This window comes from Topomyia yanbarensis, chromosome 2 (genome assembly GCF_030247195.1).
Source record: "Topomyia yanbarensis strain Yona2022 chromosome 2, ASM3024719v1, whole genome shotgun sequence".
Taxonomy (NCBI): Eukaryota; Metazoa; Arthropoda; class Insecta; order Diptera; family Culicidae; genus Topomyia; species Topomyia yanbarensis.
The window spans coordinates 351,006,096-351,033,116 of NC_080671.1; the positions used below are offsets into that span (position 1 = coordinate 351,006,096).

General features: G+C 38.1%; 1 protein-coding gene across 1 annotated transcript; it reads left to right on the forward strand.

The window, feature by feature from the left end:
* Nucleotides 1-819: 819 nt before the first annotated feature.
* On the forward strand, nucleotides 820-3,303 carry LOC131684248 (polypeptide N-acetylgalactosaminyltransferase 35A-like). The gene is made up of 4 exons (XM_058966941.1): nucleotides 820-1,008; nucleotides 1,136-1,660; nucleotides 1,714-3,013; nucleotides 3,077-3,303. Exons 1-4 carry the CDS (start codon nucleotides 986-988, stop codon nucleotides 3,206-3,208), a joined length of 1,980 nt encoding a protein of 659 aa, XP_058822924.1. The 5' UTR covers nucleotides 820-985; the 3' UTR covers nucleotides 3,209-3,303.
* Nucleotides 3,304-27,021: the final 23,718 nt, after the last annotated feature.

Genomic DNA, 27,021 nt, shown 5'->3' on the forward strand with positions numbered 1-27,021 from the left:
TTTTTGTTTTCCTCACGAAATAATTCGGCGCCGTTTCTTTTTTAACGGGAGTAGAAAGGTCAATGGGACCATCTTCACCCGCAAGTGGCGTTGCTGTTATTCGGAACAATTTTTGTTCAGTGCACTGTCTCCAGTTTCTGGACAGAGTTGCCAGTCTTCTTGATATGCAGTCTTTGCCATAACGGAATATGTAACGTAGTGCCCAGGCTATGGATCAATGCGGTATATATAGGTGTGGCAGAACACATGGTTTGCTAGTGTTGGCAACCAAAAATATGTAAACAATCCAGAAGCACAACGGGTCGACGTCATAGCGGTCACACGATTCAATGGGAGCGGAACGACCGCTATGACGAAAGCAAGTCGATTTATACTGTGATCACTCACACCACTCATGTAAAATTCATCTTACGAATACCAAAGTGCCATCTTTGCCAGATCTGTATATACGACATTGGCTATGGATAACGTTTTTGTAAGCGTTATGCTTAGGTATGTCCTTGTGGTTTATGGTCTCGCTAACTGTCAAATTCGATTGAACTCAGAGATGCCAGATTTGCAGACAAGTCTGCAAATTCGCAGACTTTTAATTTAAGCTGCAGATTTTTCGATGACGCAGATATTTGCAGATTTTCTAGTTTGGTTGCAGATATTTGCAGATTTTTTAGTTTTGTTGCAGATATTTGCAGATTTTTGAATATAGAGGCTTTTGGTTACACTAGCTTTCCTGACATTTTTTGTTCTTCCCAGACTTTTAAAATTATTATTGCAGACATTTGAAAAAAGTACCTGGCATCTCTGATTGAACTCATGATTATTTTTGTTCGCTACTGTTATTATTGAAACATGTTGATTGTCTGTCTAGCAAAGTGTAGGATCATTTGTGATAGCTATTAGTTTGCCAAAACAAAATTGCTGATGGATGTAATCCGATTATTATCGAATATTATAAGTCAGTATAGTGTACGGAATATACGATCTTCGAATGACTAAGGACAAACCCAAGCGGTAAGGACATATTTTTCTTGCTCTGAAAAGTGAAAGTAATTTCATTCCGCTCGCTTAATGCCGAACAATAACATTCTGATCTTTCACCTATGCTGACCTGGTTGATGATAAATGGTTCCTTTTTTAGAATCTCAAGAATGGTGAGCAAATCGTTTTTATGGGGAGTGCTAGCCGCCTCACTCACCTGGTCCATCAGCTTGTATCTGTACTGGAATCTGAACAGTAGTTCCGATGCTGTTGCTTCTGCGCCAGCGTCCTTGGCTTCTGCGACGAGTTCTGGACGTAAGAACGATGATAAACAACTACCGGTGGTGGGACCTGTGGAACAGGAGCAGTCTAAAAAACAGTGGCAGAATGGACATCAGAATCAGCTAGACAATTTAGCGGGAAAGTCGCTGAATGAGAAGAGTTTCAGCTTTTTCAAGGATAAATTGGGGCGGTATAAGAGTGATCAGGAACATAAGAAGATTAGCCACAAGCTGTTTGATGAATTGCAACCTATTTTTCCGAATGGGACTGATGAATTCGGTATGGTGCGTAACTCCGAGGAACAGTTCATACGAGATGTAGGCTATAGGAAGCATGCGTTTAATGTTCTCGTTAGCAACAAGATTGGACCATATCGAGAGGTTCCTGATACGAGACATAAGTTGTAAGTACTGAAACAATTTTAAATTAATTTACTAATTCCCATACCGATTTCAGATGCCAGGAACAGAGTTACGATAAAGTGCTTCCGTCGGCATCGATTATTATGTGCTTCTACAACGAGCACCTGCAGACGCTGATTCGCTCGGTGAGCTCTGTGCTTCATCGGACACCGTCTTATCTATTGCACGAAATCATTCTTGTTGATGATTGCAGCGATTTGGATGATCTTAAAACTGACCTTGAGGTTGAGTTGAAAAAACTCAACAGTGCCAAGGTACGGTTGATTCGGAATGCCGAGCGAGAGGGACTAATGCGGTCGCGAGTTTATGGTTCCCGTAATGCCTCTGGAGATGTGCTTATTTTTCTCGACAGCCACATTGAAGTAAATGTTGATTGGATCGAACCATTGTTGCAGCGAATTAAAGTCAACGCAACGATACTGGCTATGCCGGTAATCGATATTGTAAATTCTGACACATTCGCCTACACATCGAGTCCTCTGGTGCGGGGAGGATTTAATTGGGGTCTGCATTTCAAGTGGGACAATCTTCCGAAGGGTATGTTGGCAAAGGAGAGTGATTTTGTTGGACCGTTTCAATCACCGACGATGGCAGGCGGGTTGTTTGCTGTGGACAGGCAGTATTTCAAGGATTTGGGTGAATATGACATGGGAATGGATGTGTGGGGCGGAGAGAACTTGGAAATTTCTTTTAGAACGTGGCAATGTGGTGGATCCATTGAGTTGCTACCTTGCTCGAGAATCGGTCATGTATTTCGACGTAGACGTCCATATGGATCACCCGATGGAACAGACACTATGATTCGGAACTCCCTCCGGCTAGCTCGTGTTTGGATGGATGATTATATCAAATACTTTCTAGATAATCAATCCCAGGCAAAACGTATTGATGCTGGTGATATATCTGAACGACAGGAATTGAGGGCGCGCTTGAAATGTAAACCCTTTGAGTGGTACCTGAAAAACATCTATCCCCAATTGAGGCTTCCGGGAGATAAGACAACCGACAACAATGTATCTCAGCCAAAGTTTCAACCATGGCATTCGCGCAAACGAAATTACGTTAGCAGTTTCCAGATTCGTCTCACCAATTCCACCCTTTGTTTGACCACTGAAAATAGCAAAGAGAAAAGTTTATGGAAAAAGGGATCCAAACTGGTGTTGCAACCGTGTTTGAGGGTTAAAACTCAGATGTGGTTTGAAACGGAAAAGGCAGAGCTAGTTCTTGGCCAGCTGTTGTGTTTGGAGGCTCCTTCCAGTGCCACTAAAGGCACGCCTATATTGAACAAGTGTCATGAAATGGGGGGCGATCAAGCATGGAAACATAGAAAGACGGTAAATGAGAATGAAATATTTATTCATATGAATTTTAGACTAATTTATTGTTTTGATTTTTAGAAAGGAACTCCGATCTACAATATTGCTTCCGGAAGTTGTTTGGCTGTGCGAGAAATTGCTAAAGGTTCCCTCGTAGGGCTAGACTTGTGTATGAACACAGCGCGGAGCACGTGGGATTTGGTTGTGTCATGAGATTTTTATGTTACTTCAACAAAACTCGAATAATTCTCGAAATATTAGATATAATTCGTTTTTCTAAAAAAAGACAACTACTGATTATATTTACACGCAAGAAAGAAATGCACAATTTAGGTACGTTTCTTTACATAAGAAATTCAATTATAAACTAAGAGTTTTCTTATATTTGAAAAAACGCAAACATTGAAATCCACGAATGATAATTTGTAATTTTTTAGTGTTAACGAGAACCTGGTAGTGAAAACTGTTTTTCAGGTCAAGGAAAAATGACGAATGATGAGCGCAACTACATATCTCAATGCGACAGCACATGCCGGCCTTTCAATATTCTTCTCATCAAAACGCGACGGCCTTCTAGAGTGGACATCCGTTTCCACCAACCATGCACTCGAACCCGCTTGGCTTCTCTTGCCCGAGGGAACTGATTTCGAATCACTGTCCTCGTCGACAGTGTGGACCAAGCACCTCCCGCCGTTGCAGCCGTAAATGCATTAGTTAAACTACCGGCCAAAGTGTGCATTGTAGCCTTTGGAAGTACCGCCGGTAACAGAAATCTAAAATAACAAGAATAATGGCTTTTCTGGCTGTAATTTATATAAATGCTACTTACTGGAAGGATCTTACAAGAGCCATCGTGCACTAGAACTGATAAATTTTACCTATAATAACATAGACACAAATACGTTTCGTGATTTTTATGAATTTACGTAAGAGTGTTGTTTTACAATGAATTGATTTGACAGTCGTTTAGTGAGTTATGAAGCAAAACATGCTGTGTTACGTAGAGTTACGTTCCGAGCTCCAGCTAGACCTGAAAGACATTGTAATTGCTGCACTGCGGATCAGCTGCTGTTCTTTAGACAATATCTCGACAAACATATGATTACAGCCTAAAAGCCAACTGTCAAAATCCACTTTGAATGGAAATTCCGGACAAACCGTTACTAGCCGAACATAGTTCACAACAGTTTATGAAAGAGAAAACTTTTCTCTTTCGGTTACTATAAACATCTGTGATTGGCGCATAACAGTTTGTCCGGAATTTCCATTCAAAGTGGATTTTGACAGTTGGCTTTTAGGCCGTAATCATATGTTTGTCGAGATATTATTTGAATAGTTATCAGCACACAGTAAACAAAAAGCGCAGCAAATGTCAAAGTAAAACACGTTGAGTTACATAGTGTTACTTTCCGAGCTCCAGCTCGACTGGAACGACATTTGCACTGCGCTCTTTGTTTACCGCTATTGATCAGCAGCTGTTCACAGGTTTTCTAAAGAAAGCTGATCAGCCAAGTAAATAAAGAGCTTGTCAAATATCGTCCCGGTCGAGAAGGATCGTAAAGTCGTTACTTTCTGAGTAACACAGTGTGCTTTGCTTCATTATTTCAGATAGCAAAGTTCCACACCAAGCGTTATCTTGTAGTGTGGACGAGTTTGTTACAAGACGATTTTATCGCCATCTGAGTTTTCGATAAAGAGTTATATGTACATTATCTTTAAACTAAACACTGAAAGAATTTCAAAACTACCCAAAACGGATCTAATTTGATGTTTTGATTACTTGAACTTAAACCACGAATAGATAACAAAAAAAAAATTATTGAATGCAGATATATTTTATAAGATTTTAAGTCAGAGATCTTGCTCTACTACATTTACACACGATTCCACAATTTCCCACATTCGTTGGTTTAATGAAGTGCACGAAACAAACAAAATTCAAGCGAGAACATGCCAATCGTTAAAAAACAATTTTAAACTTAAGCCAAACATGAACCGCCATGTTGGAAAAACGCCAAGTCCATTTCAGCCGCCAGAAAATTTGTCTAATAGCGTTTTCGCTCGGACCCGAAACTGAGTCAGGTTCTAACCCCAACCGCTGTCAGTTCATACAGCAGTTGGGGTTAGAAACTGACTCAGTTTCGCTTCAAGCAAAAACGACATAAGTATTGAAATTGCTTTTAAATCGCGTTCGAAAATTGCATTTGTTCGTAGGGGCAATTAGCATAGGCGAGTTTTGCCAAACGTCAAACTGTTCAAATCGCCTGACCATGCTCGTCCGCATTTTTTTTTGACCGGGTACTAATAAAGCATATGTCGTGGGGGAGTGGGCGTAGCGTATTTAGTGATGTCTGATTTTTGCAAATAATCGATTATCCGTTAATCGAATAATTTTTGAGAGCTTGATTAATTCATTCGATTAATCGACCAATATAATCGATTAAAATCAATAATCGATTACTTAGTAAATCCTAGTTTGTCAACCAAAAAAAAAAAAAAAAGGTCGCTCGACACATTTTGAAAAATTGGGAGAAGTTTGGTCATATTTTTGTGCCCTGCGACTTTCATTTTCAATGCCACCCTTCATTAATTATGCTCTCGATTAATTGATAGCTACTCGATTTGCTCGATTATACCGAAAGCTTGTAATCGATTATTGATTTTTCGATTATTTTAGAAATTAATCGATTATTTGCGTTAATCGAGTAAAAAAAGACATCACTAAGCGTATTGGTAAATCGATTGCCTTGTACGCAGCGCACCTGGGCTCGTGTCCCGACCCCGCACATAGGGTTAGAAATTTTTCCCAAGAGATTTTTCTAACCCGAAGAGGCGAATGACCTTAAGGTTAAAACCTCTATAATTGAATTAAAAAAAAGCATTCATTCAAGATGTTAACATGTGGCTTATATGGAGAAGTACACGCTGCGTTGCATTGGTTGTACTTTCCGGTTCCCTGGTATTTGCTGCGCTCTTTGTTAACTGGGCTGATCAGCTGTTCACAGGTTTTCTAAAGAACAGCTGATCAGTCCAGTCAACAAAGAGCGCAGCAAATGTCATTCCGGTCGAGAAATACCGCTATGTAACAGCGTATTTTGCTTGATAGGGTGTCGCGAAAGTGCACGAAACTGGATGACAAAAGCAGCTGATTTTCCCTGTGTGTCTTTGTTTACATGCTGAACAACAAATTTCTGTATCGGAATTGGGTCATTAAGCTATATATAGTTTTCCGTTCCATTCGATAAATTGTAGGTCCAATATATATAATATAACATTATTTCGCAAAAAAATTCGTTGTAATACATAAAACGATTTTTTTTGGTTTTTAAAATAAATCTTATGTAAACTTGGCAACCATACATAGGAAAACTGCGGTTGTTTACATCTTGTCTATCAAGACAACACCCAAAATGAAAAAAACTATATGCATTGGATGGTGTTTATGTCAAATAAAAATAACCCTGCAGGAAACCGGGAAAACATGTATCCATTTTGTCTGACAGAGCATCATTTGTCGTGAAATTCGATATGTCAAATGCTACTGATAGTGTCAAATCCAGACTGTCAACATATTTCTTTATTTTAAATTTAAATTTTAGTTTCACGTTTCCTGAGTTGGAAAAAAAACCTTGTTGCAATCACGAAAATCGGCTTTATCGATGTATGTAATAAAAAAAGATTTTTTTTTCTCATTTAATGACCCAATTTGATTTTTGCAATGAAATCTGATCCAAACATGGCGGAGCAATCTGTTGTAGTTTAACAGTAGCGATCGCTTCATTTCAAACGTTATTTTGTATGGGACACTTTTGGAATGCCTTTGTCACGCTGGTGGCATTTCTCCCGAATAGCGTAAACTAGAAAAACTCTAGAAAGAGAACTGAGGAGACTCCATTTTGTATCGATTGGATTCCGGTTTAGCTGTGAAAAGAAACGAATCCAATCTAACATTGCATATCCTCAGAGTTCAAAATATTCAAATTCATTGAATGAAAATTGATCATATTCAGCCGCCATCATTTTCAATATGTAGTGATGTAGCTGAAAACGCAAACGAACAAACCGCCCATTCATCCATGCAGATTTTTATTCTTCTTCGATTATTACACGAAGAGACCGTGCAGCAACGAATCAAACGCATCAGAGTAGGCCCTGGCACAATGTAAGTGATGGTGATTGTTGTTTCATATGCTTTACTGGTATTTGAAAACATTTTCCTAGATAATTAGTGAAATGAATATATTGTACGATATTCAACTGAATGAATATCGTGGAATTTTGAATGAATATTTTTTTTATTTACCGCGAGTCGCATCAGGTTCATTTTCAGCCATCAAAAACGAGCTTCGATTATTTTTAACTATCCTTATTGAATACATTACGCTGACGTCACAAATGAACTGAGTGTTCATTTTTGACAGTTCGCTTGTACAGTCGTGATTCGCTGGTTGGACACTTTTTAACTGGACCGCTTTTTAGTTGGACCTCCGCTAGTTGGACCATTGTCCAACTAAAAAGCATCTGAACGTCAAAATTTCGTGTCAAACTTACTTTGACAATCAATCTGACAATATTTAGAGATGTGAACAGATGCATTTATACTGCCAACATCTCCTTTGGAGAGTTTTTGACATTTGTTAGTCGGTCCAACTAGCGAATCAAATTCGTTAGTTGGACAAGGCTGTGGCCCAACCAGCGAATCACGGCTGTACTGTTTACTAAGTCACATTCTTTACGATTTTCTTCGAGCGAATCTAGTCGTCCAAATTTTTCTAAGTCCATGTAAACAGTACAAGCGAACTGTCAAGAAAAGTGAGGTTAACTGTGCCAGTAAAGAACCTAATAACATTGGACGTGTTGCCATACAATGCCTGGGCATACGTTGCCAAAAATGCTGTTTTTCTCTCCGCAGTTCTCTTTCTAGAGTTTCTAGCGTAAACGCATTGAGCACAAATGGTGCTTTATTCCAAATATTTCGCTAAGCCGAACTGGCGAGACTGTAGAGTTATGATGTAGATCATGACCGGCTTACAGCGGAAACGGTGTGTTGAACGTCGAGCAACGGTTTCGGGAGAGCAATCACCGCCAGGGAACTCTCCGCAGGAATAAGCTAGATCCACCGCCGAGGACTAGTCGAGCAGACTGCAACAGAGCACCGAGCATGGGTCGTAGGAACGCAAGCAAACCGGACACAACGCTCCATCCGTAATCGTCAGACCAACCACGGCACCCCACCGGTTATTCCGATATAAATATAACTAAAATAAAGAATCGGTATTGGGAAAACCTTTTTTGTCGGGGAACGTAAGCATAAGCTAGATTCGCTGCTTGGGACTATCAGGAATCAGGAATCAGAATATATTGGCTCAAATGGCACGTTCCTCGGACGTAGTCGGGGATTTGTGCCTTGCCGTGTGTTTTCATCATTTCCTGAGCGGAAGGAAAGGACAAGGAGGTGTGGGGAAGTAGAATTGGAAGGGAGGGAAAAATAACAGCACAAAACAAAAATAAACAACAGGTAAGTTAAACTCACAAGTAGTTCAACTTGCCTGCGAATAAGCCTAAAGCTCTTTACCACATTGGATAAGAAACTTTAGTATGTCTCTGAGTTTCAGTCGACCAAACATGGTTTCGTCTATATAAGGACGGCTGAAGACTCGAAATCGCAATTGCGCTACCGCTGGACAGTTGCATATCAGATGATATGAGGTTCCGTAGTCGGATTCACAAAGATCACATGAAAAAGACTCAGCGCGCTGAATAGTTGCCATGTGATAATTGAGTTTGCAGTGGCCGGTTAAAGCCCTGGTCAGCATGCCGCAGTGGAGCTTCGAAAAATGTAAGAGATTTTTCGAAACCACTGGGCATGGTTGTTCTAGAAACGCCTTTGTTTGGCGACACGTTTGTAGATTTCTCCAATAATTTCGGTGCTCGGACGAAGCCCAGGACCGTATTTTTTCCCTTATCCAACTTGTCGAAATTGGCAGCGCGGGCTCAGGACCAACGAAGTCAATCGCTGAACCTGCCCTGGCCAGTTCGTCAGCCCATTCATTTCCAGTAATACCGCAATGTCCGGGCACCCAGACAAGGTAGATAGTATTGACAATGCTTAGTTCTTCGATTTGGGTTCGGCACGCGATCACTAGCTTGGACCGGGATTTGTCTGAGCTAAGGGCCTTGATTGCAGCCTGACTATCGGAGCAGAAGTTTATAACTCTGCCGGACAAACTCAGTTGAAGGGCCGATTGCACCCCGCACATAATCGCAAAGATTTCTGCTTGGAATACAGTACAGTATCTACCTAGTGAGTGAGATTGTTCCAATCTCATTTCACGACAGTAGACACCAGCACCGGCACGTCCCTCCATCAGAGAACCGTCAGTATAACAAACCACTTGCGTTTGTTGTTGTCTTTCCATAAAGCCAGACAACCACTCCTCTTGAGAGGGAATCTTCACATGGAATGTCCTGTAAGGAAAACTACAAGTGAGTGTAATATCGCTGGGAGCAAGAATATCTTCACCCCATGTAACCATTTGTGACCACAATCGTGTATGACTGGTAGCAAGATCAACATGATTACTGTTCCAAAGCCCAGTAACCTGCAGTCTGTATGCACATGATAGTGCTTCTTGTTTTAAGTGTATGTGTAATGGTTTGATATTTAGAAGTGCCTCAAGAGCAGCAGTCGGAGTCGTGGTGAAAGCACCAGTCAACGCCATGAGCGCCATTCTTTGCAGATGGTTTAGCTTTGACTGGACTGTCACCACCTCTCCCCTCTGCCACCACACAAGGTATCCGTATGACAGTATTGGACGTGCAATTGTCGTGTAAATCCAATAGATGTATTTAGGTTTGAGACCCCAGGTCTTTCCAAAAGTTCGTCTGCACTGCCCGAAGGCCATGCACGCTTTCTTGACTCTGAACTCAATGTGAGCAGACCAATTCAGTTTGGAATCCAATATGACTCCAACGTATTTGACTTGATCTGCACACAGTAGCTCAGAATCAAAGAACTGCAAGGGACGAACCCCGGTTGTTATTCGCTTCTTCGTGAAAAGAACCATTGAAGTTTTGCTTGGGTTAACTGATAATTTAACTTGTCGACACCACTGTTCGACAGCTCTTAATGCCTGTTGCATTAAGTCAAAGATTGTTCCGATGCAAAATCCAGTAATTAGTATTTGGTAATCGTCAGCAAACCCGTAGGTTGGAAATCCAAGCTCATTGAGTTTCTTCAACAAGCCGTCAGCTACTAAGTTCCATAACAAAGGTGACAGAACGCCGCCCTGAGGACAACCGCAAATACTCAACTTCCGTATCTCAGCCTGTCGCAGTGACGAGCAAAGTATGCGGTTACTAAGCATTGCGTTTATCCAACCTGAGATACATGCAGGTATCCCATGACCGCGCGTCGCTTCCAGAATAGACTGGAAGGACACATTGTCAAAAGCACCCTCAATATCTAGGAATACACCCAAGCTAGATTGCTTGAGCGAGAAGGCTTTCTCAATGTTGTAAACAACATCGTGAAGCAGAGTTATTGTGGATTTCCCACACTGATATGCATGTTGCATTTTGTGCAGTGGATATTCAACTAAACTAACGTTCCTGATGTGATGATCGATTATCCGTTCCAAAGCTTTCAGAAGAAAAGAACTTAAGCTGATAGGCCTAAAACTCTTGGCTTCTTCATAGCTTGAGCGCCCCCCTTTGGGAATAAATCTAACAGTTATTTCTCGCCATGCTTTCGGGATATACCCGGTAGCAAGACTAAAAAGCAAAATCTTTTTCAAGACATGATTAAGAATATCAAATCCCTTTTGCAGTAGCACGGGAAGTATTCCATCTTTTCCGGGTGATTTGTATGGAGCAAAGCTGTCAACTGCCCACTTGATCGATTCAGTGGAAACCAATGTGCGTGCTAACGCCCACGAGTCCGAATCACCAGAATGAGATCTGTGAACATTGTTCAACTCCGGATCGATACAACCTGGAAAGTGTGTGTCGAAGAGACAATTAAGAACATCTTTTTCGTCCGTCACATAAACACCATCTCTGGTTTTCAAGGAGTTCATCTGAAAATCATTCGATTTGGAGAGAATTTTATTTAATCTGCTAGCCTCGTTCAGACTAGAGACATTAGTGCATAGGCTTTGCCAGCCAACCCGTTCTGCAGATCTAAGACATTTCTTATATGCACTACGAGCTGACCTGAAAGCCCTGGAGTCATCACGCTGACGCCGGTTCCAAGCTCTTCTCATAACTTTCTTCATTCTTTCAAGCTCAGCCTTCCACCAAGGGGTTCCCCTAGTCGATTTAACAGTACGAAGTGGACAAGCTTCTTCGTAGGATGCTAATATGAATGAGTTTGTCGTATCCACGACGTCATCTAAGTCGTCTAGTTGACTAATTGTTGGAAAATATCCATGAAATTTAGTCGCCAAGTTTTCCAAAAAGAGGTCCCAGTTTGTAGATTTAGGATTACGATATGTCACCACATTGAAGGTGACATCAAAATGATCGAAAAATATATATTTATGATCGGATAGAGACGGTTCAGTTTCATTTGGAACCTGCCAATTTCCCAGTTCATGCACAATTCTATCAGAGCAAAGTGTTATGTCTAACACCTCCTCCCTCCCGGACCTCGCAAAAGTTGGTCGGTTTCCCACATTCAGAATATTAAGATTTGTACTACTTATGTACTCCATCAGTTCAGAGCCTCTCAGATTGATGTCTGAGCTGCCCCAAATGATGTGATGAGCATTCGCATCACTGCCGATAATGAGCGGAAGCCCATTTCTGCTACAATATGATACAACGCTTTTGAAATCATCAGAAGGAGATGATTCGTTATGCGGTAGGTATGCTGAACAATATATATATTTTTTTTCTACGTTTCCGACAGTCAATGTAACTGTGACAACACAGATATCGCGAGTTGTGAGCTCCGATATGAGACACGCGTCAATAGCCTTATTTGCAAGAATGCAAGCACGAGGCATTTCACGTGGGTTAGTCATGCCTGTCTTGTTGTAAGCAATGAAGGCAGCGTTAAGTAACTTTCCAAAATAGAAGTTTCCTTTATGGAAATACGGTTCTTGAACCAATGCTATGGAAGCTTTACCTTCCTGCATGAGTCGAGATAAATTCATAGTTGCTGTACGTTTATGTTGGAGATTGACTTGTGCTATTCTAACCATTGTTGATTAGAGAACTGTACATTTCATCTCCAACACAAATTGCACAACAACTAGAGAACACCTAAAACTAAAATAAAGAATCGGTATTGGGAAAACCTTTTTTGTCAGGGAACGTAAGCATAAGCTAGATTCGCTGCTTGGGACTAGACTGAGTAGACCACGGCGATACACCATTAGTCGCGGGTCATCGGGGCACCAGAGAAACCGGACACCCTGCTTATCGGAATCGCTGAACTGATCACGACTGCGTCCCAACCAGAGTTAAAAATATTCAAATTCATTGAATGAAAATTGATCATATTTAGCCGCATTCATTTTCAATATTCAGTGACGCAGCTGAAAACGTCGAACGAACAAACCACCCATTCATCCATGCAGATTTTCATTCGTCTCCGATTATTACACGAAGCGACCGTGCAGCAACGAATCAAACGCATCAAAGTAGACCCTGACACAATGTAAGCGATGATGATTGTTGTTTCATATGCTTTACCGGCATTTGAAATTTTTTTCCTTGATAATTAGTGAAATGAATATATTGGACGATATTCAACTGAATAAATAAGGATGGATATTTGAATGAATATTTTTTCTACTCACCGCGAGTCGCGCCAGGTTCATTTTCAACCGTCAAAAAAGAGTTTCGATTATTTTTAACTCTGGTCCCAACTGGCGAATCGTATCCGTTAATTGGGGCAACTGACAGCTGGCAAAAAGTACCCGAGGTAAACGCTGATTGTTTTCTTTCGATAAAAATCAAACAGAAATGTTTTGCGGTTCACGATAGTTGGCTGTTTCTTCTCAGTTTAATGATGAATTTTGTAACAAAGAATGTCATTAATGTTCTTTTTGCCATTAAACAGGAAATGGATACGCCGTTGAAAAAAATCGATGAAGCGCACGTACACTAAATTGCCACTAGCTAAAAAGTCATCAGAGATAACCTCCAAGAAGTTAGCAACGAACATCTCTGCGACACAAACTAATTGATACTAAATGGAAGAAGCGCAATATCTAACACATTTATTTCATAAAAAAAGATTCCGGAATATGAATTCAAAAAAAAAAATCCCATTGGATTTCAAAGTATGTTTTTTTCTAGATCTCCACAGAAATCAACTAATGAGCCCCTTGCAATCGATGACTTTCAAATGTCAATCACTTTTTGACTTTCAGTTTTGACATAAGAGTGTCTTTTAGTTGGGGCATGGCCCAACTAGCGAACACCCAACTAACGAACACCCCAACTAGCGAACCCCCAACTAACGAATTTGTGCTGTAGTGCTAAATGGGACAAGAAGGGAACTAAAGGGCTTAAAGAAATTGCGCTGCTAAATGGCACCGGACACAGAACCGAAGGGCTCAAGAATTTTTTGTACTGAAACCAAAGAAGAGTCGGTGTCAGGAGAACTTCATTTGCCTGGGAATTCTTCGTCAGCGTACAGTCAGATTCACCGCCAGGAACTAGACTAAGTAGACCGCGACGAGACACCACCAGTCGCTCAGGCGCTCCAGCAAACCGGATACCCTACTCCGCCGGAATCGCCGAATTGCCCTCGGCACCTGGCTGATTGGCTCGCTTTCGAACCTCTCTCGCCGGGAAACTCTTTGTCGGAGTAGGCTAGATCCATCGACGGGGACTAGACCGAATACTTCTCGAACAAGTCGAAAGCTCAACGAGGAAATGGTACTAAATGGCATAAGGGAACCGAAGGGCTCAGTAAATAGGGATCTTTAGGGGTGTGCGGGTTAAGGCATATTCTGATGCAGATTAGTACCTTGAGTTAATATCTCAGTCCTTTTTCAATTTTTTGGCCCGAAACTATTGAAAAAAACATTTTTTAGTTTGTTTCCTTTTAGGACAATAACACATCCAAACCCATGAGACTTACACGACTCTATAGGTTGCCTTATCAGATCTACCATAGTTTGCAGATTAAACTTGGGATGGCAGGCTGCTAGCGGATTGACAAAGTACCAGATCATGCTGTGTGGGGTGCTGTCCCGATTAACAATGAGGCGAACGAGATATTAGCAGATAAGTCATTTAGTAGGACAACTGTCAGTTTGCTGGTTGAATTTAATTTGGCTTTTTTAAATTTAAAAATCATAAAATAATAATTAAGGCTTAAGAATGATATGAGTGTACTCATATGGATACCCGCTACCAATACATATGAAAAACTGGCACAATTTTTCCAAATTAAAGATCCCTATTAGACAGTCTGAAGCTTAACGCCAACATTGTCCTCGTAGGAGAATAGCACTAGTTCTCGAACCACAGTTAGCTTTCCTTATACTATACAGAAATTGCCATGTTGTGTGGATGGTCGCAAACTGATAGTGTTTCAAGAATGGGTGATGTAACCCTACTGAAAGAACTAACTGCTAAGTAGTCTTTTCATATGCTACTGAGAAAGAACATTATAGAGAAGTAATTCATAAAACATCAATAAGATTCCCTCAAAAAAAATTATCTTGATTTTTTATCATGCTTATACTTTCTGGGACACCCTATAATTTATTCTGAGACTATGTAAATAAATGCCAAAACGTTAGTTTAAAATAAATTTCACTGCACCATCTATTGGGATCTTTCGGATTTATTAACATTTACAAAAATGACCTTTTGATTGGTATCAAACCATCATCTCTTTAAGGGAATCGTCTCATGTGACAGCTGTTTTTTTACATTTTTTCAGTGATTTTTCGTGATTGGTTGAATAGAAATAATAACATGGTTTTTTCATATTATATACATCATCATTCTAATTTTTTTCTTTCTAAACCGTTCATTTGAGTCGCCATGCTTGGAACTGATTCCGCATCGAAAGTTGACCGATGACTGTCACGATTCAGTAATCAGTAGCGACTGGTCCAAATGGCATGTTGATCGGAGATTTGTACCACGATTCTGACTGTTCTAATATACAAAGCCTCAAAATTCAAAAATCTTTCAGTCGAGGGACCTGTGAGAGTAAACTTTGAAATTAAATTTATGTATTGATTCTTAAATATTTATTGTTTTCGGGGTGCTTTCAACTCTATCATGTTGAATTGTTTTCTAGGGCTGTTAGTGCTGAGAAACATAAAAAAGTTCTTTTTATCTAATTTGGTTTCGCTGTGCTGGAATCTTCCGATGCTCATTACTAATCAATATCTCGAGAACAAAATTTTAATTATTGGCTGTTGGCTGAACCAGTCGCAGATAAAACTGTTAAAGAGGTTACACCACTGTTGTGCAGGAAAAAATAGGCATATTTCGGATTTTTTTTATCTTGACGCAATGATGAGTGAAATGAGGCCTTACGAAATGGGATTTATAATACTTGTGAAGTACAAAATCTAGATCTTAATGCAAAACTTTTTTTCGATTCCTCATAACAATAGCAATATTTTGATTTTTCGCAAAATGGCGCACGAGTAGTATGGGTAATACAAATCACTTGATAATATTCACACAAACACAGTGATTTTATGTGATTGTAATGCAATTGTGTGTATTACGGATGTGCGACAATCCTCTAGTAAAGGACCCTAGCTTAGTATACTACCCACTCGGACTAAAGGTTTAATGTCGGCCCTGTAAGTTGTCAATTCGCTCAGGATATACATGGGCGTTGTGGCAGAATTGAAAATTTGAACATTGCTGTCGCCTTTTTTGTATAACCTTTTCAAGATCCAGCACATTTTAGACCAAATAAAAAACGTTTAATTTTTGCCTTTCTCAATAGAAAGGTATTGCAATTGCTCTGAAAACCGACTGTTTAACGGAGGCCCGGAGGGCCGAGTGACATATACCATTCGATTCAGTTCGTCGAGTTCGGCAAATGTCTGTGTGTGTGTATGTATGTGTGTGTGTATGTGCGTCTGTGTGTGTACGCGAACACAATCTCACTCACTTTTCTCAGAGATGGATGAACCGATTTTTACAAACTTAGTCCCAAATGAAAGGTGCAACGTTCCCATAGGCTGCTATTGAATTTCTAATGGATCCGACTTCCGGTTCCGGAATTATAGGGTGATGAGTACGATCACGCAGAAAATGTCGATTTTAAGAAATTCTGCAATGAATGTATAATGGTGAAAATTTTTCCAAAATGTGACCACAACTGCTTCGATTTGTAGTACTAGGTCATTAACAGCCATTCAAAGTCTCTTTGGTCACATTGGCCACCATCATCGGTTCCGGAAGCCCCGGCGGAAGTATCCAAATTCAGACCAACAGTCACATCGGTTTTTCGGAGATGGCTGGATCGAATCAACCAAACTTAGTCTCAAATGAAAGATGTTACGTCCCCGTAAATGGCTATTCAATTTTATCCACAACCGACTTCCGGTTCCGGAGTTACGGGTTGTGGCGTGCGATCACATAGCAAATTGTGATTCAAACCGATACTCCGATGGAAGCAAAAAAGGTAAAAATTTCGCTAAAATGTCTCTCAAATAACTTAACTTTGCAGTTCTAGGTCACCGACGGCCAAACAAACTTTCGTTGACTACATTGACCACCATAGACGGTTCCGGAAGTGCCCGGGAAAAGCGGCCATCTTTCATAACTAGCAAACTCATATCAGTTTCTCGGAAATGGTTGGGCCGATTTTCACAAACTTAGTCCCAAATGATAGCTCTATTATCCCCACAGATGTCTGTAAAATTTCGCACGGATCGCTTGTATGGTTCCGGAAATATAGACTGAACGGTCCGGTCACACATGAAATTCCCATATGAGCCGTAACTCAAATTTTTTTTCAAAGGGGGGACCCCATGAAATTTCAGAAATCGAATTCGTATTTTTGATGCCAAACATCTTTAAAATGCATGAAACGTCGAGATTTTATGTTATCTCGAAAAATTTTTTTTTATAAAAATCGACTTTTTGGGACTTTGCCGATTTCGCACCTTTTTTCAGTTCAATATTACCGTGGCTGTTTTTTCTTTTTCAAAATTTTAGAACTCGAATAATGATTTATTTTCCTGTATATAGTTGTCATGTGATGTACAATAATAAAATGTAATATATGCATTTAAAAGCTTTTAATGAATATAAACAACGCACACATTCTCGTGATTCATGACTGAGAAAGGCACAATTGCACCGCTAGGTGGATTAAAATAGGTTTTTTTTATTTAATCCTACTGATGTGTAACTCCTTATACAATATCACAAATAATTAGGAGCAGATATTGTGGCAGCTATATTATAAAAAGTAGTTTTAACACTCGGAATACCAAGGGGGTAAAAAAAATGGGAACGCTTACTTTGGTCGGTCATATCTCAGCCGTTACATAATCGATTTTAAATCTGTCTTCACCAATAGAAAGATATGTCTTTTGTGAATACGTCAAATTAAAAAATAGAAGAATAGAGTTGTCTACCGTAAGTTACAGTAAAAAGAGTATAACAAAGTCAGTGAGAAAAAAAATGGGAACGCTTCTTTGACTTGCCATATCTTAGCTGTTTGCTCACCAATTTTAATTCTTTCTTCACCATTGGATAGGTAAATCTTTTATAAAAACAGTGAACAAAGAATGATGGAAATCAAATTTGTATATCTGAAGTAATTGTAAAAACAGTAATTGAGAATCAGTACAGAAGAAATGAGTTTTTCTGTTCAAACAATCGTATCACGACCGTTTGTCAACCAATTTCAATTTTCCTTACACCAATGCAATCCTTAGAGCTTCTAGACTTGTAATATATGCAATAAATAGTAGATTTTCAAAAATTACTATACTTTTTCGAGTTTTTAGGAGATAGGATTTTTACAATGTACGTGGCATACGGTTGATTGAAATTCTTTGCGACTTGTTAGTTTTACGGTTTGAAAATTACCTGTTTACTCAATAGTTCTACATATTATACATGGATATTATTATATCAAAATGTTTGCACGAACGTGGAGAAACACATTATTGTATGTAAGTTACTAAATAATAGAGTGTGTTAGGACGATTCAGTAAATACGAAGAAGTTCAGAATTTTAAAATATTCATCATATAACTTTAAATTTGAAGCGATGACCTATACATTTTACTACACCAGTCGATTGTAATTGATGGCGGCTACAATTTCTAAAAAAACACATTTTTATATTTTCTCAAGAAATAGCCAAAAGTACGTAGAAGTACAGAAATTTCATTTAGTTGGCAAATAACGTCGAATTGAAAGCGATGGCCCATACCTTTTTATATACCAATCGATTATAATTGATTTTGGTTACAATTTCTGGAAGAACAATTTTTATATTTTCTCAAAAATAGACAAAAGTACGTAGAACTACAGTAATTTCATTTAGTTGACAAATAGCTTCAAGTATTCAAAGCTATCACCTATGCAATTTATACACCAATCGATTGTAATTGATTTTGGCTACAATTTATGAAAGAACAATTTTTTATATTTCCTCAAAAAATAGCCAAAAATACGTACAAGTACAGAAATTTCATTTAGTGGGCAAATAACGTCGAATTCTAAGGGATGATTTATACTTTTTTATACACCAATCGATTGTAATTGATGGCGGCTACAATTTTTGAAAGAACACATTTTTATATTTTCTCAAAAAATAGACAAAATACGTAGAAGTACGGAAATTTGATGTAGTTGGCAAATAAGGTCAAATTCAAAGTGATGGCCTACACTTTTATATATATACCAATCGATTGTAATTGATTTCGGCTACAATTGTTGCAAGATAAACTTTTCATATTTTCCCAAAAAAACGACAAAAATGCGTAGAAGTACAGAAATTTCGTCTGATTGGCACATAACTACAAATTTCCGTACTTCTATGTATTTTTGGCTAATTTTTGAGAAAATATAAACAATTGTTCTATCAGAAATTGTAGCCGCCATCAATTACAATAGATTGGTGTATAAATAGTGTAGGTCATTTTAATTTGCAGTTATTTGTCAATCAAACGAAATTTTTGTACTTCTACGTATTTTTGTCGTTTTTTTAAGAAAATATAAAAAGTTTATCTTGCAACAATTGTAGCCGAAATCAATTACAATCGATTGGTATATATAAAAGTGTAGTCATCACTTTGAATTTGACCTTATTTGCCAACTAAATCAAATTTTCGTACTTCTACGTATTTTGTCTATTTTTTGAGAAAATATAAAAATGTGTTCTTTCAAAAATTGTAGCCGCCATCAATTACAATCGATTGGTGTATAAAAAAGTATAAATCATCCCTTAAAATTCGACGTTATTTGCCCACTAAATGAAATTTCTGTACTTGTACGTATTTTTGGCTATTTTTTGAGAAAATATAAAAAATTGTTCTTTCAGAAATTGTAGCCAAAATCAATTACAATCGATTGGTGTATAAATTGCATAGGTGATAGCTTTGAATACTTGAAGCTATTTGTCAACTAAATGAAATTACTGTAGTTCTACGTACTTTTGTCTATTTTTGAGAAAATATAAAAATTGTTCTTCCAGAAATTGTAACCAAAATCAATTATAATCGATTGGTATATAAAAAGGTATGGGCCATCGCTTTGAATTCGACGTTATTTGCGAACTAAATGAAATTTCTGTACTTCTACGTACTTTTGGCTATTTCTTGAGAAAATATAAAAATGTGTTTTTTTAGAAATTGTAGCCGCCATCAATTACAATCGACTGGTGTAGAAAAATGTATAGGTCATCGCTTCAAATTTAAAGTTATATGATGAATATTTTAAAGTTCTGAACTTCTTCGTATTTACTGAATCGTCCTAACACACTCTATTATTTAGTAACTTACATACAATAATGTGTTTCTCCACGTTCGTGCAAACATTTTGATATAATAATATCCATGTATAATATGTAGAACTATTGAGTAAACAGGTAATTTTCAAACCGTAAAACTAACAAGTCGCAAAGAATTTCAATCAACCGTATGCCACGTACATTGTAAAAATCCTATCTCCTAAAAACTCGAAAAAGTATAGTAATTTTTGAAAATCTACTATTTATTGCATATATTACAAGTCTAGAAGCTCTAAGGATTGCATTGGTTAAGGAAAATTGAAATTGGTTGACAAACGGTCGTGATACGATTGTTTGAACAGAAAAACTCATTTCTTCTGTACTGACTCTCAATTACTGTTTTTACAATTACTTCAGGTATACAAATTTGATTTCCATCATTCTTTGTTCACTGTTTTTATAAAAGATTTACCTATCCAATGGTGAAGAAAGAATTAAAATTGGTGAGCAAACAGCTAAGATATGGCAAGTCAAAGAAGCGTTCCCATTTTTTTTCTCACTGACTTTGTTATACTCTTTTTACTGTAACTTACGGTAGACAACTCTATTCTTCTATTTTTTAATTTGACGTATTCACAAAAGACATATCTTTTTATTGGTGAAGACAGATTTAAAATCGGTTATGTAACGGCTGAGATATGACCGGTCAAAGTAAGCGTTCCCATTTTTTTAGACCCCCTTGGTAGTCCGCGTAACTTTTTACCCCCTTGGTATTCCGAGTGTTAAAACACATTGCTTCAACATGCCAATGTAACTAAGGACTGGAACGGACGTCACAGACGCAAGCAATTGCAGGTCCCATTTGAAAAGTTTTATGTTATAGAAACCGCGCATGCATTCCAAGGTTGGATAGATTTTTCGGTCTGGGTTTCGATGCTGCTTCAGTGTCGGGACTCTCTGCTTGGGTCTAAACTCATTGTTAATTTTGCAATGGATGTGTTCGGTATTCTTTTCATGTATTGTTTAAGCTTACATTATTAGGTTGTTAAAGATGTTGTATAAATAACTAGATTTTGTTTGTTTGGATTATGTCATTCTATTGTATAACATATTTTGAGAGGAAACCATGGCAGGGCTTACACGTGTACAAACGAAGCTTTGGCTTGGGTAATAGTTGCAATAGAAAGTACAAAAGGATATATAAAAATACCGCGAACAGGTGTTCATAAGTGCTTATAGGTTAGATGCTATTTATTTTTCAAATGCGAGTCTCGAACAGAAACAATAGATTATATTTTATATGATAAGCGTTCGTCAAACAAGGCACTGCATAGGGGTTTGAGGGGATATATCTCGTTGAAGTGCTTTCATTCGGTTTGTATTTTTGGCGAGAACAATGACAACTATGACAGAATGGAATACTGAGTAGTGACATGCTATAATTGTGAATATACTTATTCCTTCCTTTATTTCTTCATTTTTTATTTTTTTGCTGTCACTCTGCTTGAAACTGACGTAACATGATAGGTTTGGTTCCTTTTATATGAACAGGACGAGTAAAACCAACTTGATATTGTTCGATATCCTGATTAGTTTTTGCTGGGCTTTAGAGAAAATAAAAATCGATTACTGATTACTAACCCAATCGGTAGTCATGTACTATAGCTAGCTATTAGCCTATGAGTTTCACTTTAGACTAAGGAGAGGTGTAGAAAATGTCTTAAGTATTTAACGATTTTCGATTTTGTTTTATAAAAGGTAGTTTCTTAAATTCTTAAAGAATTGTATGGTACAGTAACGTTGTTTATCCTAAGCGATTTGGAACTGGTTAAAATCTATTAAACTTATTAGCATTTTGTTGAATCGAATCTGCAGCGTCTTTTGCATGGTTTGTTCGTATTTAAAGTACTTTAAGGTATTATTTTTCTAATTGCCTTAAAACATTACTACAAATTCTTTTCCGAATGGACGTATGGCGTTGGATTTGTTGTTTGCTAGCTATTTTAGAAAGGATTGTAAAAAATTATTGACAAGCTGTATAATAAATGAAACGAAAAAATTCCAGCTGGGTTGAGCTCGTTCACCAAAGCTTGATTGTTCATTTCCACATACAAGATTCCAGGATTCAAAAATGCTATGATTATTCATTTAATGATCATTGTGTATAACAATGTTAGAATCAAGATTCCCGTTTTTATGGACAATGGCAAAATCGAGGTACTTGTACACGATCTATCCCATAAGTACGAGGAGTATTTCCAGTGGTATTTGTGTTGTTTAAATGCTGGTGAATAAATATATTCTTTCGTAACCGTAGTTACACTATGAAATAGGAGGTGTTATTACTTCTCAACTCACGTTGTGTACATATGAAGGTCTGCGCGTATCAGTTATGTAACAAGATCGATTAGCTACTGATTGTTCGTCTGGATCTTCCCCTCAAAGCGCATTTTGACAGTTCATCACTTGTCTAAAAATATCTACTAAGGTCCCGTATTCAGAATTTTGACATTCTGCTTGGTTACTGAGATATAGCGAGAAACGTAATGAGAAGTTGTGAGTTTTTTGCTTGAAATGGTTGTGTCTGGGGATTGGCTCAAGTTATCTTGATGTATTAGATGTGTTTTTGTGTAAAATTATCTGAGAAACACAATGGCATAATTATTTTCAAAATAAAAACACACGAATGGTGAGAAAAATGCATTTTAAGTTTTAAACTGGAAATATAGCATATTTGGCAACACTGTAAACAAAAATTTCCTATTTTTTGAAGCCAAAGATATGAATAAAAGGTAATAATTGATGTTTTATTTGTATGGAAAACTTTCCATGCACGATTATGACAAGTCATACAAATTTTGTCAGCAATGACACGTGTGAGTGCGACTTTTGTTTACATTTTTAGTAAAAACTCACAAAATAGCCAACCGATCTTCGTAATATTTGAGAGATTAATACAGAATAGATAGAAGCATCAAATACTCAAAGAGCATTCTCTGAATTGTTTCTACCATTTATAAGTTTCAAGATATTCAATCTCAAACTTTAAAAAGCGTTTTTCTTGAAATGTGCTAAATGGCGCTTGTCATAAGATAGCACAACAGCGACAAGTTGGTGTACAGGCCATTACAGTTACCTGTTTCGTAGACAGATCGTAGAAGTTTATCCATTTCAATGAACTCGTTCTGGTTTTATCGAGAGCTGGGTGGTCACATAATAAGAGGTGGAATCCCGAATAGAATTTTACAACAGCATTTAACCTACAAACAATCATAAAACAATAAATATTATAATTATTACTGTTGCAACATTGTTTGATGCCGAGTTCTTACAGTACATTTACAATAAAATTTCATGTAACAATCAATTTTACTGTTCAGGAAAAAACTGATACAGTAAATCCACATTAAATTTTACTGTTCTCGAGAAAAAAATACATCGAAAAAAAGCGATTTTTTCAATGTTAAGATACTTAACCACCCCCCTTTTTACTGTAAAAGTCGATTTTACATTGAAATTTACTGTAGAAACGTAGAACTGTACTGTAGAAAAAGTTTATTGTTTTTGTATTGTAGCATAACACTAGAGCTTACTGTAAATTATTGAAAAATTACTGTACTGTCACAGTGAAAATTATGGTTTTGTTATTGTACATTTCTATTCGGGAATGCTTCATGGCATGGCCTGTAGGCACTCATCATCAGCCAACTCTTGAACTGAGCCGTTTATGAAAATCGTGATCAAGTTCCTGAAATCTGAAAATAATAAATCTCGTTATGGGGCCATTCATATACTACGTGGACGAGAAAGTCCATGCTTGTCCATGAGGAGGGGGTGGGGATATTGGAAATGTCCACGTAAACTTTTCCTTATTTTTTTTTCTTTTATAAGAAAATGAAATAAATTTGTATCGTCATTGCACAGTGATCCAGAATGCAAATTTGGCAGGAATTTTGAGATTTTACTAGAACTGAACAACTTAGCCTTATCAAGTCTTTGAAGAGGTTTTCGTAGTTTCTGATACCCTTATTTTTGGTAAAACAACAGGTGGGGGTGGTTCTAATTTTTCCAAGATCAAAAATTTAACTTTTTGATCATTCTAGCTAGAGGCAAACGACTGTAACGGTATTTTATGTTAAGTGCCCTAATCGAAAATAATGATATTTGGAAAAGTTATATTTTTCATGTAAAAGTTCTCATAGCTTTGTATGAAAAAAGTTTAGTGGTTGGTGTTTTGAAGTAAATGATGCGCCCTGAAATAATCTTCAAGTTGTCCACAAGGTAGTTTAGTGTGTAATAAAAACTACAAAAGTTATAGAAATAAAACCGTTTTTAAGGAACACCCCAAAACTTACATTTGAAATTCTCGTGCAATGGAAAGTATGAAAGCTACAACAACTTCATCGAAGACAGTCAAGCTCTATCTCGAACCGTTAAAAAGTTCGTTGTTGACATTAGAATCACCCTAGCTTCTGTTTAACCCTCCGGAAGTTGCGCAAATGGTTCACCAAACGAGCACCCGCTGGTGCCCTCAAACGATTTCACTAGATTTTCAAAGCAACGTGCACTCAGTGCACTAGCGTGACTGCCGGAAGGTTAAACAAAAAGAAGAAGCCTTCGAAAGTAAAACAATTTTGCCAAACATATTGTAAGGCTTAGTCATTTAATTTGAGCTTGAGCTTGAGCTTGTTGCGACCACCCCTGGCTGCTACTCCGTTATCGATCGGGACTAGCTGAAGTTGCACAGGGAATCAGTAGATAATTATGCTTGGGAGTAGCGAAACATCTTTTAATGTGCAACTCCCGGTAATCATAAAGTGTTTTTGATCAATACCGGCGCCGGCCAGGCCCGAACGTAGATCGCGGAAGGAAAGGGAAGGAATGGTTAGGCCGATATTTGCTTTTGCTAGAAGCCGTATACACTACTGCGCACTCCACAAGTATCACGGGAGGACGATATTTTTGTTAGTAAGAGTATAGAAGTTGGATCTACTTCTTCTTTACCGACGTCATAGAGGTGATTTCACTACCTGGACTATATATCGATCCACCAATTTCATGGACCGGGGACCAACAGCTTTACTTCCCTTCCGAAGGAAGACGTGACCACAGATTTTTTCACCTCAGAAAAATCTCAACGACCTCGGCTGGAATTGAACCCAGGCCAACTGGAATGAGTGGCGGTCACGCTTACCACTCAACCACCGGCGCCGTCATGTAAGGCTTAGTCATTTAATTTAAGCAGAAAGTTGAAATTCCTGCTAAATTTCCACGCTGGACCACTGTTCATGAGTGTTAGCGCTTACCTTCAAATTTTTTTAAGATTTTGATAATGTCAAAGTGCTTATAACAGCGTAGTGTGTAATGACAACTATCATAAAAAAATCAGAAAAAGTTGTGCAAAACAAAATCCGAGAAATCAATCAATCAATCAATATTCTGTAACTTGGTCAAATACTACTAATTTTATTTGAGAGCTTGTGGTTGAAATTACGAGTCAATTCAAGAAGCAATAGGTTACTTCAATTTTATGTTATTATGATGAATCTTTAAAACGTAGGTTTTCGTAGTTTCTGATACCCTTATTTTTGGTAAAACAACAGGTGGGGGTGGTTCTAATTTTTCCAAGATCAAAAATTTAACTTTTTGATCATTCTAGCTAGAGGCAAACGACTGTAACGGTATTTTATGTTAAGTGCCCTAATCGAAAATAATGATATTTGGAAAAGTTATATTTTTCATGTAAAAGTTCTCATAGCTTTGTATGAAAAAAGTTTAGTGGTTGGTGTTTTGAAGTAAATGATGCGCCCTGAAATAATCTTCAAGTTGTCCACAAGGTAGTTTAGTGTGTAATAAAAACTACAAAAGTTATAGAAATAAAACCGTTTTTAAGGAACACCCCAAAACTTACATTTGAAATTCTCGTGCAATGGAAAGTATGAAAGCTACAACAACTTCATCGAAGACAGTCAAGCTCTATCTCGAACCGTTAAAAAGTTCGTTGTTGACATTAGAATCACCCTAGCTTCTGTTTAACCCTCCGGAAGTTGCGCAAATGGTTCACCAAACGAGCACCCGCTGGTGCCCTCAAACGATTTCACTAGATTTTCAAAGCAACGTGCACTCAGTGCACTAGCGTGACTGCCGGAAGGTTAAACAAAAAGAAGAAGCCTTCGAAAGTAAAACAATTTTGCCAAACATATTGTAAGGCTTAGTCATTTAATTTGAGCTTGAGCTTGAGCTTGTTGCGACCACCCCTGGCTGCTACTCCGTTATCGATCGGGACTAGCTGAAGTTGCACAGGGAATCAGTAGATAATTATGCTTGGGAGTAGCGAAACATCTTTTAATGTGCAACTCCCGGTAATCATAAAGTGTTTTTGATCAATACCGGCGCCGGCCAGGCCCGAACGTAGATCGCGGAAGGAAAGGGAAGGAATGGTTAGGCCGATATTTGCTTTTGCTAGAAGCCGTATACACTACTGCGCACTCCACAAGTATCACGGGAGGACGATATTTTTGTTAGTAAGAGTATAGAAGTTGGATCTACTTCTTCTTTACCGACGTCATAGAGGTGATTTCACTACCTGGACTATATATCGATCCACCAATTTCATGGACCGGGGACCAACAGCTTTACTTCCCTTCCGAAGGAAGACGTGACCACAGATTTTTTCACCTCAGAAAAATCTCAACGACCTCGGCTGGAATTGAACCCAGGCCAACTGGAATGAGTGGCGGTCACGCTTACCACTCAACCACCGGCGCCGTCATGTAAGGCTTAGTCATTTAATTTAAGCAGAAAGTTGAAATTCCTGCTAAATTTCCACGCTGGACCACTGTTCATGAGTGTTAGCGCTTACCTTCAAATTTTTTTAAGATTTTGATAATGTCAAAGTGCTTATAACAGCGTAGTGTGTAATGACAACTATCATAAAAAAATCAGAAAAAGTTGTGCAAAACAAAATCCGAGAAATCAATCAATCAATCAATATTCTGTAACTTGGTCAAATACTACTAATTTTATTTGAGAGCTTGTGGTTGAAATTACGAGTCAATTCAAGAAGCAATAGGTTACTTCAATTTTATGTTATTATGATGAATCTTTAAAACGT

Bases quoted from the DNA above. Each gene is read 5' to 3' on its own strand.
- LOC131684248 (XM_058966941.1), top strand. From the start codon at position 986: ATGACTAAGGACAAACCCAAGCG. The intron at 1,661-1,713 runs GTAAGTACTGAA...TACCGATTTCAG, and splicing joins CCTGATACGAGACATAAGTT to ATGCCAGGAACAGAGTTACG. The intron at 3,014-3,076 runs GTAAATGAGAAT...TTTGATTTTTAG, and splicing joins CATGGAAACATAGAAAGACG to AAAGGAACTCCGATCTACAA.